The sequence below is a fragment of the Onychostruthus taczanowskii genome, unplaced genomic scaffold (assembly GCF_017590055.1).
Source record: "Onychostruthus taczanowskii isolate IOZ18803 unplaced genomic scaffold, ASM1759005v1 scaffold25, whole genome shotgun sequence".
Lineage (NCBI taxonomy): Eukaryota > Metazoa > Chordata > Aves > Passeriformes > Passeridae > Onychostruthus > Onychostruthus taczanowskii.
In genome coordinates, this window is record NW_024499796.1 from 7684612 (window position 1) to 7700791 (window position 16180).

General features: G+C 51.1%; 1 protein-coding gene across 2 annotated transcripts in view; it reads right to left on the reverse strand.

The window, feature by feature from the left end:
- Positions 1–16032, reverse strand: part of VAV2 (vav guanine nucleotide exchange factor 2) — a 122606-nt gene extending 106574 nt beyond the window's left edge. For both annotated transcript variants that reach the window (XM_041406870.1, XM_041406871.1), the window contains exon 1: positions 15473–16032. In XM_041406870.1, coding sequence (XP_041262804.1) covers positions 15473–15676 — 204 coding nt within the window. In that variant the 5' untranslated portion in view covers positions 15677–16032. The remainder of the gene's footprint in view (positions 1–15472) is intronic.
- Positions 16033–16180: the final 148 nt, after the last annotated feature.

A 16180-nucleotide genomic window follows, 5' to 3' on the forward strand; every position in this document is an offset into this window, starting at 1 on the left:
GTCTGGCTCCTGTGGAAATGGCTGTGGCACACATTAGGCTGAGCTGTTAGGAATAAATTGTTCCTCTGCATAATGCAATGGAGACCACGCAAAGAGGGAAAATGAAGGCTCCACAGTATTTTACAGAGCTATAAACAGCCAGGGAAATAAAACATCTCTCCTAAGGTGCAGCTTCCAATGCAAAAAGCTCTTATTCAAAGCAGGGCTCCGTGGGGGAAAAGCTCTCCAGCTGCTGAGTGCCTCGGGGAGGGGAGCAAAAATAACATGTCATGTAAAGTCATCGTGACCTGTCACTTCTGCTTACACTCAGGGGGCAGATGGAGGCTTCTCCTGCTCCATCAGGAGCAGCATTCCCTGGCCAGGGCTGGGGCAGGGAACAACCTCTGGCTGCTGGAGCTCTGGCAAGGGGCTCCCCGAGAGGAGAGGCTGAGGGAGCCAAGCACTGCACAGCCTCCCTGGGGATGGTTATTGGGGCCCTCAGGGGACACAGCCTTTGCTCTGGCTTTGGAACAGCACAGGGACAGCACCAAAGGGCAGCCCTTCCTGGTGGCTCTTCCCAGATCCCGAATCACTGAGCCCTCTGTGAGCCCAGCACTCACACTCACACTTCTGAGTGTGCTTGGCAGGAGGGACCAAAGGCATTTCATGGAGGTTTCAATCCTCCTCCACTCCCAAACGCCTCCTTCCAGCCCAGGAGACTTTCTTCCCATTGCACTGAATAATCCAAGGAACATCCTGTGAAAGTGATGCAATGAAATGCAACTGCAGCTCCGGTTTTGGTTTCCATCCATGTCAGCTCTCCCCTGGTATGGAGCTGCTGGTCTCACTCAGACACTCAACTTTTGAACTTTTGTCCCTCCTCCAGCACATGGAATGAGCTCCCAGCTGCTCCGTGCCCAGGCAGAGCCTGGTCAAGCACAGCCCTGGATGCTCAGGGAGGAACTCCAAGGTTACACAACCACCAGCACAGAATCCTCCTCCTTCCCCACCTCCCCTGCCCACACCAGGCACATCCCACAGCCTGACAGCAGCACCACTCCCAAAATGAGCCCAAATTCCCAGCAGAGGTGCCCTGGGTCAGCAGCCAGGCAGTAGGGATGGTCACACAGCACCTCCAAATTTCTGCCCTGACCTTGGATCCCTCCATTCCTCACCCAGCCCATTTCCTCACCAGGAGCTCCAAGGTCTCACAGCAGGTCAGTGTGACCCCAAACCTGCTCCCAAACCCTCTGGGAAATCCAGCTCAGCTCCCTCCCAGCAGGCAGAACCTCCTCCCCAGCCTCTCTCCTGGCTGGGAGGTTTGGGAATGCTGGAGCAGGGACAGCAGCCAGGGAATGCTGTGGAGTACACAGCAGTGGGACTGTCCCACAGCTCTGCCAAGCTTCCTGGAGCTGCAAAAGGATCAATGTCCTAAACCTGGGGCCCAGCACCACCCCAGGAGGAGGATGAGGGGAGGAAGAACTCACACTTCTGCCCCCTTCCCTTCATGCAGCCCCACACCAACAGGGACAGCAATAACCCAGCAGCTGAGCCCTTTCAAAAACAAATTCTTGATTACAAAATCCAGCCCAGCTGTCTCTCCCCAAGCCCCAGCAAGGCAGAGGGACAACAAATCACTCTGGCCAATGGTTCTGCTCTAGGTGTTCTGCATTCCCAGATTATCTGGATAACCTTTGCCCAGGATCAGCACCTCTGTTTGCAAAGGGCCAGGTACCAGGTGGAGCTTGGACCTGGGAATCCATGAGTAACACCAAAATAATCCAAAAAGCAATGCAAATAACCCAAAGTAATGCAAACAGTAACAGGTAAGTGGCTTTTTTGGGGCACTCACATCCACTGCTGAGGGAGATTCCTGAAGAGCCAGGGTGTGGGAGCAGCCACAGCTGGCTTTTCCCAGTTGCCTTAGACCCACAGAACTGTGAAAATCCAACAGTTGTTTGAGTTGTTTTTTTTTTTTTTTTTTCCCAGAAAAGTTCTGCAGAAGTTTTTCAGGAGTAACAAAGCCCAAACACGCAGGGACAGCACGCTGACCCCCGGGCTGGGCACGAGCCCTTCAGTCCCTGGGATTATTGGTTATCCTGGGATTGCAGGGAGCACAGCACAGAGCAGGGTGGGAGGCTGAAGATCCATTTCAGTTCCACAGACACTGGAAATGTCAAACCCCAAAGCCCTGAGCCAGCCCTGGGTGGGATGAGCAGCCAGCGCCAGGAGGATTTTTGTCCAATTTTTGAGTAAAACCCTCAGTGGGTGGAGGGAGGAGAACTCCACATCCATCCTTCAGCACTCCAAGCCTGGCTGCTGACGTGCCAGAGACAAACCCAAGCGGTTATTAAGGCACCTGGAGCACAGACAAGTTAAATATCTCTTTTTGGGAGCAGCTCCTCCTGCCTCAGCAGCACCAGAGGCAGGTAATGACAGCCCTGCTCAGCTGAATAGCGGGTTTTACAGAGCCACAGCACTCCTGACACCCTGCCTGTGTCACACAGCATCCTCACACCCTGGCACTGCTAGCAGAATAGCTGTCTCTCAAAAAAAAAAAAAACAAAACAAACCTCTAAATCAGAGGGAAAAAATACCAAAACAAGATTTGAGCAGTTCTATGTCTGCTCAGAGAAAAACAGATTTTCCTGTTCAGAGGGGAAAAAATACCAAAACAAGATTTGAGCAGTTCTATATCTGCTCAGAGAAAAACAGATTTTCCTGTGAAGAGAATCTGCAAAACCTGGGGGCTGCAGGGGGTTATTCCTGCCCTCAGCCCCAGCTCAGGGGGTTCAGCATCCCTGCACACACAGCCCCACCTTTGGAAATTCCTCTCTGCCCCTCTGGATTTATTGAAGTTTTACTCTCACTCCTTTCATTCACATCCAGTGTATGAAAATCAGGTGTTTAAGATGGTTAAATCAGGTGTTTAGGATGGTTTTTGTCCCCACATAAACCAGGTAATTCTGTTCACTCAGTTCTTGTGTCGGAGCCCAAAACTGAACATGGGTTGGCTTCAGTTTAATTTTTTTATTATTCTACAAGGAGGGGAGTCCAGAATATCTCCAATCATCATTCTGGGTTTATAAATTTTAAAACCTGGGCATTTTAAATTCGCTTTCAAGTCTGAGAAGCTTCAGAGCAGGCTTCAGTCACGTTCTCCTGCATTTCCCCAAAGCAACAAAAGCAATGTTTGTCTGCCTTCCCTCAAGGAAAAATGAAAGTGCCACATCACAGGATGCCAGGAAAAGCACCAGGGGAGGAAGAGCCCCAGAAATATTTAAGCTGAGTGCTGGGTGCAGAGCTGTGGGTCAGACACCTCTCAGGGTGAGCAGGATCCTGAGCCCTGAGGGTGCTGAAGGATGGAGAGGGACCAGCACAGGGAACACATTCTGGAAGTGCCAACACAAAGCTGCAGCTCCTGGTGAGCAGAGCAAGAGCCAGAGGGCAAGAAAAAGAGATTTTGATGAGCACAATGTGCAGGGATGCCACCCACTGGACCAGGTCTCTGAGAGAGCAGAGTTATTCCCAGAGATATCCAATATTCCCCCCACAGAGCCAGCCCAGGCCAGGCAGATGGAGCCTTCAAAAGGAACCTAAAGCCAGCAAAAAGTACTCTTGGCTTGGGTTGGAATGCCAAAACAAAGGAGACTGGAGCCTCAAATCACATCAGTCCCACATCCCAGCCCATCCCTTCCCACTGCACAGGAACAGATTTTGCCCACGCTCCCAAAATTACCAGAACTATGAGAACGCAATGACGCTTCATCTTCCATCAATAAATTCATTTATTTTTCTATACAGGCTCTCCCCCAGCCCAGCAGCTGTATGCTAATTCCCCCTCAGCACTGCATTATTATCACTTGGAACAGATGTTGCAGCCACTCCAAAATCTGGAGGTTACAAAAACTATTAACCTGAGCTGGGCTGAGGAGGAGGAGCAGCTCAGCTCCCCTGCCACTGCCCCCAGCCAGGCTTTGCTCTCCCTGCTCCAGCTCAGCATCCACAGCAACGAGGGGATCCCAAATCACTGGACAAAAACACCCCCAAACCTTAGCATTTCAATTATATATTATTTTTATATATTTATATTTATTTCTATATATTATATTATATTAAAATATATAGTAAAAATATATTATATTATATTATATTATATTATATTATATTATATTTTATATTACATTATATTATATTATATTATAATTTATCATTTCTTATACATTTCAAGAGATCAAAGGAGATGCTGTGATTTGCAGACTTGCTCCAAAAACTCAGAGAAATTAGTTGTATTTTAATGTTATATCATATCATATTATATTATATTACATTATATTATTTATCATTTCTTATACATTCCAAGAGATCAAGGGAGATGCTGTTATTTGCAGGCTTGCTCCAAAAATTCAGGGAAATTAGCTATATTTTAGTATTATATATTATATTATATTATATTATATTATATTATATTATATCTTATCATATCTTATTATATAATATATAATATTATTTGTAATTTCTTATAAATTTCAAGAGATCAAGGGAGATGCTGTGATTTGCAGGCTTCCTCCAAAAACTCAGGGAAATTAGCTCCAAGGTCCCAGTGGGTTTTCAGCTGGGCACAAACGTGGATGCAGTCAGCTTTTTGGGGTTTTTTGGAGGTGTTTTTGATGGGAGGAGTGTGCAAACAAAGTCATTTCAAGCCCAGATAAATCCAGCTGGGAAAGGTTTAGCATTCCCCATGGAGTTCTTTCTCCAGAGCAGCCCAGTGTGGCTCCTGGAGTAATTAATGCCAGAATCTATTTATGACCTTTGAATAAATTGTTCTTTTCTGAAGGGAAAGCTGTTAAACACGTTAGCAAATATAATTAAGAGGGAAGGGGGGATAGGATGACAAAAATCTGGAATTAAATCTCTCCTAATTAGAAATGCTTCTTGCAACAACCTGGCTGGAACCCCACTCTCAGGCAGATACTGCAGCTTCATTAAAGCCTCCCCAAGATAACCCAGCTGTCAATGCCAGGAAAATTCACTTCTAACCTTTGTCACCTCTAAAGAAAAATAAAATATTTCTTTATTTGTGGGGAGAGCTTGGGGGACGTGCAGCTGAGCACGCTGAGGGTGGGAAATGCAGCAGGGGAGCAGCAGAAGGTTTGTGTGGCCTCTCAGCCTCCCACCAAAGGAACAGGTTTGGCTGCTCAGGGCGCCTGACCACGATCTCTGCACCTCAGGTGAAGTTCTCAACGGTGAGACTGCTGATTGCAGCAGCTCCAAGTGGCCAAAGCTGCAGGGAGTGAAGGTGGGAAATCCCTTGGAAGTGTCCCCCTGAATCAGGGTGAGCATCCCAACCCCTGGGGAGCCCAAAACTGATGGATGAGGAAGGGTTAAAGTGAGGTAACACATCTGTGACCTGCAAACCCACTCAGGGATGATTCACCTCTGGCAAGAGCCCAGAATAAACTTCAAATTATTTCAGAAAGCCCTTCAAAAACTCCTCTTTTCTGCAGGATTCTTTGTGCTCAGGCCATGCCCACTCCTCAGTCCCCAGGGGCTCCACAAGCAGCAGCTGGGAGATGCTCAGTGGAGGAGCCAAGGGGAGGGATGCACAGGAGGGGCAGGGACACCTCCCTGAACACCCAGCCCCAGCACAGACCAGGCTGGACAGCCCAGTAAACTTCACACCTCAAATGCTGCAACTTCACCCTGAAAAATTCACCTTTTTAGAGGCAGCCCCGCACTCCCAGCCTTCCTGCTGGGATGGTTCCTGCTGGCCTGGCTCCATGCCCCCAAACCCCTTGACAATACAAAGCTTTTAGGTCTATTTTGCAGCTTGAAAACTTATTTTTTTTTCCTACAAGACACCCCCCCAGCTGGTCCTGAGAGCATCACCCCAGAGCTGGAGGCTGCCACAACACCACAAAAACGCCCTGTCCCCAAAATGCAGAGCTCTGCCATCCCCTGGGCCCTGCCCAGCCACAGAACAAAGCCATTTACACCCTGCAGAGGAGCATCTGCTGCCCCAGGGCCACCAAAGGGAGCCCCAGGGCCACCAAAGGGAGCCCCAGGGCCAGTGCTGAGCCCAGAGAGAACAGCTGCTGCTCCAGCAGCAATTCCCAGCAAACAGCCCCAAACCCTGCAGCAGCAGAAGGAAAATAAAGATATAGAAGCCGATCTATAAAGGGGAAAAGAAGATCATAAACTTTTTCTGCTGGGTTTAGCAGGAAATTTTCTGGTTTATTTTCTGTTTAAAGTCACAATTCTCCCACAGCTATGGGAGGAAAAGCCTTGTCTTTTTCTTTTTTCTTTTTCTTTTTTTTTTTTTTTCCTCCTCCCCTCTCCAAGGCTCACCAGTGATTTTCTTGGAAGATCACTCACATGAGAGAGTGCTTCCCATAAACACAAAATGTGCACACAAGCCTGTCCCAGTGCTGTGCACATTTCCTGTCCTGGGGCCATGCCACTCAGCCTGGGATTTCCAGGGTTTCACACACTCCAGCTGTTAAAGAAATACCATTTTATTTACATACAAATATATTTATGTCTTTTACACACCATTTATATATACATATTTACACATATTTTATACATAAATCACATTTATACCATCACAGATCTAGCTCCCATTCTCAGTGCTTCTGCCACAACGCCCAGCCTCTCAGCAGCAAGGCTCTGCTTGAGGAAAAACCTGATCCTGCATAAACCTGAGTGCTCTGAGAGCATCCCAAGCTCTGACAAACCCAAAGGGGCCAAACAACTCCTCCTGGAAGGCAAAAGCAGCAGGAACACTCCCCGTGGGGCAGTCACAGTGCCAGAGCCTGCCCTGGGCTTTTCCTGCAGGGATCAGGAAAGTGCCCTGCTCCCAGCCTGGCTGGGTATTTGTTTTCCAGGAGCTGGGTGCCCCCATTTTCCATGGATTTCACAGATAATTCAGTGTTTGTGCTGCTGGACACAAATCACTCCTCCCCTTCCCTGGGCACAAACCTCCTCTGTTCCCTCCTCGGCCCCCTTCAGACACCAGATGTTCCACGGAGCTGCAAACCACTACAAAACACACCAGAAAATATCAGTGCCACAAAAGGGAAGATTTTCTCCCCCCTCCATCAGCGTTAAGGCAAATGCTGAGAAGAAAGAGCAGATTTCCCAGGTGGGAACCTTTTAACCTTCCCCCTCTCCTCATTTACCAAATCCTGGAGGTTTGGGGGCCAAAGCAAGGCCGCAGTGGGGGCAGGCACAGGCTCGTGGTCCCTGCTGGAGCACCAGGGGACAGCCCAGAGAGGGACAAAGCCATCCCAGCCTGCCATCCCAGCACATCCAAAGGCAGCTGGCAGCAGCTCCCTAAGCCAAACTGTGCTGGAGCACAGCCTGGGAGAGGGCACTGGGAGAGATGGGAGATGGAGCCAAACCAGCTCCATCAGCCGGAGCACAGCCTGAGAGAGGGCACTGGGAGAGATGGGAGATGCTGCCCAGCTCCTGCAAGGCTGGAAAATCCAATCCTGACAAAGCCAGAGGCAGCAGAGTGAATAAAATCTGATTTACTGGTGGGTCTGTACCACGGAGTCCAGGGACTGCAGAGCCACGAGGAGCAAGTCAGGATATGAGTCAGGCTGGTGGCTTTCCAAGGAGGCAGAGGAGGCTCCTGCAGCTGAATCCTGGCTGTCCAGACAGGGCTACAAAACAGGAACAGATTCCACATTGCCTCCTCAGAGCAAAGGGTGCTGGGCTGAGGAGGGACGAGGGGCAGGCACATCCTTTGTCCTGGGGCAGGAAGGGCTGGCAGCTCTCAAACAACTGCTTGGGGACTCCAGGAAAATGTCCAAAAAGTGTCCAAAAAGATCCAAAGAGGTGCCCAAAAATTTATTCTGCAGGACTCGTTAGGCAAGGCTGGGAAATGTGATGGCCAAAGATGCTCTGCAGTGACCTTCCTGAGGAGAACTGGTTTATTTTCAGAGCCAGCTGACCAGCAAGCTCATCTACACCTGTTATTTTCACAATTCCTTCCACAGTGGAGCCCTTGGGGCTTTAGGTAGAGCACAAACATCTGACACGGGAGGAGGGGACTCAGACACCAAACTCCCATCACAGATACAAACCCCAAAAAAGCCTTTCAGGTCAGGGCATCTTGGTTAAACCTTGCTGTTAACTCAGACTAAACTCCAGGGCTGGGCTAGTCCAGGACCTCAGACAAACACTCCTAGGAGCACAAAACGTGCAGGGAAAAAAAGCAAAGCCCAGGCTCAGCAGCTGCACAGCCACAAAGCCCAGGGCTGGGGATGAGATGCCTGGAGAGCAGCACAGATTTGTTCCACACACAGCTCTGCACTCTGTTTGCAGCAAAGAGCAGCCAGGAGGGAGAGTCCAGCCCTGCCTGTCCATCCCTGGGCACCTGGGAGGCTCCAGAGGACAGCAAACCCTCCCAGAATCCACAGAACCAGAGTTCAGGCTGGAAAAGCCCTCTAGGATCGAGTCCAACCCATCACCCAGCACTGCCAAATCTGCCACTAAACCCTGTCCCCAAGTGCCACAACTTTACACCCATCCTGAGGGTGGAGGGCAGGGCTGTGCCATGGGGTGAGCAGAGCCCTGAGCTGCACCCAAAGCACACACAAAGCGGGCAGGAAAAATCACTTTTATTAGAAGCAGACTTTTCTCCAGGGCTTTTTTTTTTTCTTTTTTTGAAGGGGAAATCCAAAAGCAATTTCATCAATGCTGAGCTTGAAGCTGCCAGAGGCAGACTGCGATTAAGCCAGCCTTGTCACAGCACCTGCATCACCAAAAAACAGCATTTTGATGGCAAATGAGCAGAGGTTCTTCTTCCCCCTCCTGTGGAAGGAGCACTGAGGTTCAGAACCACCAGGACATGAGCCAGGAAAAGCTGGGTGGCTGCTGGCTCCCACAGGGATCACCCAAATTCCATCCTGGGGCTCATCCTGGCAGCAGGGACAGCGTCACCAGGAGCCCCAGGGGTGTGAGGATGCTGCAGGGACAGCTGGGCAGACAGATGGACTCAGCATTAACAGGACAGGGTCACCCTGGTGGGCACTGAGCAAGCCTTGGGGTGGGAGCAGAGCCACGAGATTGTTTTAAGAGCACTGGAAGTCCAAAGGAGCAAATTGATGCTGAGAGTGGTGTGAGGAAATTAAAATTTATGAAAAAAAATGCTGCACAGCTCAAAGAAGGGGGATCCATGGTTTAAAAATCAAAGCAGAGAGTGTCTTCAGTACCCTGAAGTGTGGCCAAACTCGCTGACTGCAATTCCCCAAACTCACTGCCATCCCCAAACTCACTCCAATTCCCCCAAACTCACTCCAATTCCCAAGCTCACTGCATTCCCCAAACTTACTGCAATTTCTCAAACTCGCTCCAATTCCCAAGCTCACTGCAATTCCCCAAAATCACTGCAATTCCCCAAACTCACTCCAATTTCTCAAACTCACTCCAATTCCCAAACTCACTCCAATTCCCAGCCTCCACCACCCTCCATCAATCCTCTCCAACCCCACACAGGTCCCCCACAGCCCTGCACCGTAAATCAATGGGATCCTGACCCTCCCAACCCAGCTCTGTCCCAAAAAGCCCTGGAGCATGCTGCTGGGATTTTTGGGATGAGCACACTTGATCCATTTCTCAACACAGCTTGAGGGGAATCAAGTGGAGAAGGGGAAGAGCTCCAACACCGGGAAAAGGCTTTGGCTCTTTAAGAAACGACAAAGAACTGGATCAAAAATGTGCCCTCGGGTCAGTCTGAAGCAACATTTCTGTCCCTGCCAAAAATCAGGTCCCTTCTGGCTCCAGATGAGCTGAAGGAAAAGGCTCTGGGGCTCCCACACCCACAAGTCGGGGTGCTGGGTCCCATCCCAGCAGGCTGAGGTGGGGATGATGCTCAGCCCTGCCACAAAATCCAGCCCAAATTCCCTCATTTCCCCAATTCCTCACCCAGCTCAGCCCCAGCCCCAGCAGTGCCAGTGCCAAAAACCAGTGCCAGTGCCAAAACCCCTCCTGCTCCTCTCTGGAGGGAGCCAGCCCCAGGCACCCCCTGTTCCTGGCACAGCACCCCGGGCAGGATGGACCAGCCAAGCATTTTTTACAGCTCATCAGCAGGGACAGGAGGCAGCTTCCAGTCCCAGCTTAGAAAAAAACCCACAAAATCGCTTTTTTTTTTTTTTTTTTTTTTTTTTTTTTTTTTTTTGTGGCTTTGTGTTTTTCAAGGCATCTATTCATTCAAGAGCCTGTTGCTGGTAGGTGTTTAATGCAGGTATTTAGCTCTCATCAATCATTCAAGAGCGTGGAAAAAAAATAAATAAAGTTTTCACTGCTTTTCAGGCTGCTTGGCACAGCTCACAGCATCCATCCAACACCCTCCACCTTCTCCTGCCCCACCAGAATATTTATGAGCCTTCAGCTGCAGGTTCAAGTTGGATCCTTCAAGCTCAGAGGGTCCCACCTTTGCTGACAGAAGGCTTTAGGGTTCTGCTTGGCATGCAGAGCTGGGCTGGGCAGGAAGAGTGGCACAGCTCCTGCTCTGCAAGGAGCTCACGAGGCTGGCTGGACACACAGAGCACCTTTCTTCCCTCTCTTCCCTTTGTGAGGCTCAGCACATCCCAACGGGAAGTCAGTGAGACACAGTAAACAGGGATATGCAACCAGGCCATTTTTCACAGCCTTTTTTTTTTTTTTTGGAACAGAACTCAGTTTCAAAGAAGCAGAGAGTAAATAAAAAAGCCAGCAGAGCTGAGCAGGGCAAATCAAGAGTGGCTACACAAACCTTACTCAAAGAACCCACCCAGCTCTGATAACACTGAATTATATTTAACTACTATCACGACATATGGAAGCAATTACAAGCACTGCAGCTATAAAGCCTTCAAGTGGCACGTTAAAAACCCCAAATCCTTGTGAAAAATCACCTGCCCCAAATCCTCCACCTCCCCTGTACCTGGGGGAGGCTCCGAGCCACCTGCTCCCAAGTTGTCACAGCACCTCCATCACCAATAAACAGGATTTTGGTGGAAATGGAGAAAAAACAGCAGGTAAAAGTGACAGCTCAGGCAGGTGTGGGGCTGGCAGCAGAGCAGTGGGCAGCCCAGCCACCACTCCAATTAGGTTTGCTGCCTCTCATCAGCCTCCAGGGCCCCAATCAAACCTCCAGGTGCTGCAGGGAGGGCTGGATTCCCTCCGGAGAGATGTCAATGTGCTTCCAAACAGGAATCCTTAATGAGCTGGCCATTACTGCTGACTTCAACTCGGCGCACCCACCAGCACATTCAACCCGTGTCTGCTTCCCTGCCAGAATCCAGGAGGTTCTGGAGCAGGAAAATGAAGATATTGAGCAGTGCCAGACCAGCCTTTGATGGGGGGTGAGTGCAGTGTGATATCCGTGGGAGGCTTGATGTTAAATCACACCACCAGAGCTTTGTGCAGGCACCAATTTCCACCTCTCTTAAGCCACAGAGATTTCAGCAGCTGCTCAGACAGCCAGGGCAGGGCAGTGGGGCAGGATTTGGGGGGTTATTGCTTCTTTCCCAGGTGTTGTCCCTTGAATTAACCCATTTCCCTTCAGCTGAAAAATCTGGGAGCAGAAATGCCCTTCACAGCATCCCCACGAGGGATGAGACTGAAGCAGAGGAGGGACAGAGATCTGGAACCCTGCAGGAAACTCCCAGATCCCCAAGTTTTCCTGGATAATTCCTGATCCAATCCCCAACTTGCAAAGTGTCTGGCACAGCTGATGCAGCCCCCACAGGCTCTCTGCTCCTGGGAGGCAGCAGGATTCCCTGCCCACCTCCAAACACATCCAAGGCCCTGTCAGGAAGGATTAATTTTATCTAAGAAAAATGCCAAAAAAAGAAAAGAAAAAAGGAAAACCTCACAAAATTCATAGCACCAAATATCAACCTCACCCAAACATGCAGGTGTTTTATTGCACATATTTTTTTTTGTGCTGAAACATGAGTGGAGAGTCATTTAATTTGTATTTGACCAGAGATTTAACAAAATTAAGATTCAAACCTAATTATTGATGGAAATGTAAAGCTTAAAGATCTCTGTCTCACTCCCAAGAACACACAGTGACAGAGGACTGGAATTAGGAGGGGGAATGGGGAGAGGAGTGGGGTTCTGGGGGTTCTCTGGGGCAGGGAATGCAAAGCAGAGGGCTCCCACCTCTGCTCCCACCTGCAAATTCCAAATGTCCTTTGCATCACTGCTCTCCCAGCTGCCTGGAAAATCACCCTGAACGACATCCCCAGAAATCCAATCACAGCCACAGACATAATGATCAATAAGCACCGAGGGCAATCACCCTCATGCCGCTTCCCAGCTCTCCAGAAACAAAGAGAAGCACGGAGCAGAAATGAAGTTTTACTCCATCAAAAACTGGCCTCGCATCCAGCGACTCTCAGAAGAGAGCTGGGACTCAAGATTGTTTTTCCTGTTTATTTTGTTGGCCACTCTGGAAGTTCTTTGGGTCATCCCATCCTCCCAGGCACCACCAAACAGCAGATTTGGGGTCTCTGGAACTGAACATGAAAATAAAGCAAACTTCAGACTGCAACCTAACGGGGTGATTTGCCTCATTTATTTAATTAAGCATCATGTATTAAACTGCTGCTGCAGTCTGGCCTCTCTGCTGCACAAGCACAAGAAGTTTTATGAGGCTGGGAAGATTTTTGGAGGACAGGGACACCAGTCCCTGCAGCCTCCCTGCCTCACCTCGCAGCACACCTCCAACAGCTGCAAAGAAAAACAAATCAGCACAGAAAAGGATTTTAAAAAAATAACACACAAGTGCCTGGATCTTAAAAGTGTTTCTCTGCAGAGATGTGATTTCACCTCTGGCCTTTGAAACGCTGCTCACCTCGGGCAAAAATCTGTTTCTCACTGCACACCTGCACACCTCACTTAATTCAGCAGGAAAGGTGGATGACAGAGAATTACTGGGTGTTTCAAGTCTAGCACAAGTGTCTTGTCCCCTGGCATTTTACCTGATTAATAACAAAATGAGCTCTCTAGTGAGGCAGACAGCTGGTTAGCCAGTCCAGCCAGCCAGGCAAAATGTGCATTTATCATCAAAAACAGCCTCTGAAGTTCCTCGGCCTCACGCATCCCTACCCTGTGTCTGGGCACATCACAGCTGGGTGACAGAGATGGATTCCTACACAATTCCTCTGAAATTTGGCCCAGAGACACTGGACTGCTCCCCCAGAGCCACAGCAGGGCTGGGGCATCCCAGGGGGGGTTTGTCCCCTCTGTGGTTGGGCTCAGCCCCTTCCTCCCCATCACCTCAGGGCAGCAGAAGGTGCCTTTAACCACCCTGGGAAGAAGCAAAATTACCAAAAGAACACCAAACACATCAAATATAAAGGCTGACTCTGGGTCCCATCCTGGCTGAGGCATCAGCTGAGCCTCACCAGAGCACCCACTCCCACAGCAGGGGATGCTCTGCAGGTCCTGTGGGCTCAGCTCTGTGCTGGTCCCCTCTAATGACCTCATTTACAGAGACAGGGCCACCAAACCCATCCCAGTCAGCCCCCTAAAGCTGTGAAAGCAGCCAGGTGGGATAAGCAGAAAGCAGTTTGGTTAAAGACAGCAGGGCTGTGAGCTCTCCCTCAACCAGCAGACACCCACCCGGGCAGGGACAGCAGGAGCCTCCTCTCCAAACCACGCCAGGCTCCACAGAACCAGAGTTCAGGCTGGAAAAGCCCTCTAGGATCGAGTCCAACCCATCACCCAGCACTGCCAAATCTGCCACTAAACCCTGTCCCCAAGTGCCACATCTTTAAACCCAGCCTGGACTCCCCACAGGGCAACTACCGCACCAAAATTAGCTTTGTAGGATTGCAGTATTTCCTCAAAAAAAACCCCAAAACACAGCGTGCCATTCTCAGCACGTTCTAGGAAAGCTCCAGCCCTCCACATCCACAGCTCCTGCACGGCAGTTTATATTTGGAAACACCAGCCTGAGCGGAAAACAGTTTGATCAGTTCATAGCCTGAAAAGCCAAAAGGAAATCTCCCAGCATTGTTCCACCCTGGGAAGAGGCATCAGGACGTGTTTTTATTTATTTACTGCGGGCTGGGGATTCCCATTCCGGTGCTTTGCAGGATCAAGGACATCCTCACAGCAAAGCTCCCCCAAATTTGGGAGCTCCTCAGCCACAGCAGCCACACGTGGATGTGTCCTGCTGGGTGAAGGGGACAAACTGGGAAAAAACCGTGAAAAAAAAACATCGCCCTGGAGGGAAACTCCAGCGGAAAAAGGGAGAGGGATTCACTCTCACAGCACAGGAACCGAGCTCGTGCGGGCACTGGAGGTTGTTTATCCTTGAAGGCTCCAGCGAAGTTACAGACAGAAAGTTTCCCTTCAAATTTCACCGCTAGAACCTGTTGTTCAAAAATAAAAGCCGGCGCTCTGAAACGAACTTGAGCTGAGATGAAATCAACGCAGGGGCTGCCGGCGGGCAGGGCACAAACCCCATTCCGTTTGTTCTAATCGATTTCACTTCCCGATTCCCATGCAAATACCTGCAGCTCAGCTTGCAAAAACACCAGCGGAGCCCTCAGACACAAAACAACCTGAGCTGAGCTGATTTTACTTCTTTTTTCTTTTTTTCTTTCTTTTTTTTTTTTTTCCCCGTTTGTTTAAGCCCCCTTCCACCAAACCAACCAAGAACTGGAAACACTTCCAAGGATGGAGCTCTTTTAAAGGACCCAAATGGGAAAACCACGATGAGAGGGGACAGGGGACAGGACAAGGGTGGCATTGGGGTCCCTGACCCGAGCCCCCCATCACCTCCCGCTGCAGGGATGCAGCACCGGGGCTCGGACACTGCTCTGGCCTCGCTCCCTGCCCTGCCATGCTTAGGGCAGGATCACAGAGCCCTAGAGGTTCGTGTGTTTTCATAAATTTATTCATTTATTTTGCTTTGAGTCTTCCCAGCCAAACTTTCGTCCCGGCGCCCGCTCCTCCCGCACATCTCAGACGAAGCAGCGCCTCCATGAAAACCCCCAATAATCCCATCTCCTCCTCCTCCTCGTAGCCCTGCTATTTGCTTTTGTTTCGCCAGGGCTGTAAACACGAGGGGGATGTTTCCCTCCTGCCCGGGGGGTTCTCTGCCCGCCCCGGAGCCTTTCCCGGCGAGAAACCGAGCGGATAAAGCCTGGGAGGGGCTGCCGGTGTTCGCAAAATTAACCAACAAACACCAGAGGTTTATGTCCAAAAAGGAGACAGAGGAGTCCTTTTACCGTATTCCAATAAAGGGAGAGGCTATGGGGCATTCCCTTAGGGTCTCTCCAATTTTTGGAGGACGCAGCCTCCCTTTTTTATCCTAATTTCCCGGCCGCATTTCATCCGGGAGGGGTGAAACAGACGGTATTGCATCCCATCCCATCATCATCCCACCATCATCCCACCAAGTTGAGCAGAGCAGCAGCCGCATCCCGGTGCTCCAGGGCTCCCGGTGCTCCGGGGGGTTCCCCACCCAGCGCTCCCCTCCTACCTGGGACATCTGCGGCCTGAAGTTGATGTCCTTGAGGTCGATGGAGCCGGGGGACAGGTTGTGCAGCAGCTGGCACAGCAGCACCCCGTCCCGCAGCGCCTGCGCCAGGTCGAAGACCACGGCCGAGGGCCAGACCACCCGGTGGTTCGGGGGCAAAACTTTGCAGTCGATCAGCCAGCGGCCGCACTGCCGCCACTCCTCCATGGCCGCGCTCTGCCGCCTGCCCCGGCCTTCCTCTTCCTCCTCCTCCTCCTCCTGCCGGCGCTCAGGGGCCGCGGGCAGCTGCCCCAGGGGCCGCTGTGCTCGGCGGCTCCGCGCTACCGCCCCGCTCCATCGCCGCCCGCCGGCCCCGAGAGCATCGCTCCGCGCCGGGGCTGCGAGCGGGAGGAGGAGGAGGAGGAGGAGGAGGAAGAGGAGGAGGAGGAGGAGGAAGGAGGGCGGCGCGGAGTTTTCCGGCGGAGGGCTGCCCCTGCCCCCGCTGCGGCCCCACCGCCTCGGCCGGGGTTAGGCGCGCCGCATCCTCCGGGAACAAAGCGGCGGACGGACGGACGGACGGACAGACGGGCTTTTGTTTTTGGCGGGGCCGCCCCCCGCTCAACTCCGTGGCGGTGCCCTGTGGAAACTTGCGGGGGCCGAGCCGGGCAGCCGCCGTGGGGGCGAGTGTTTCTCCGTGGCCCGGGCAGCCCCCGGAGCAGCCCCCGGCCCGCC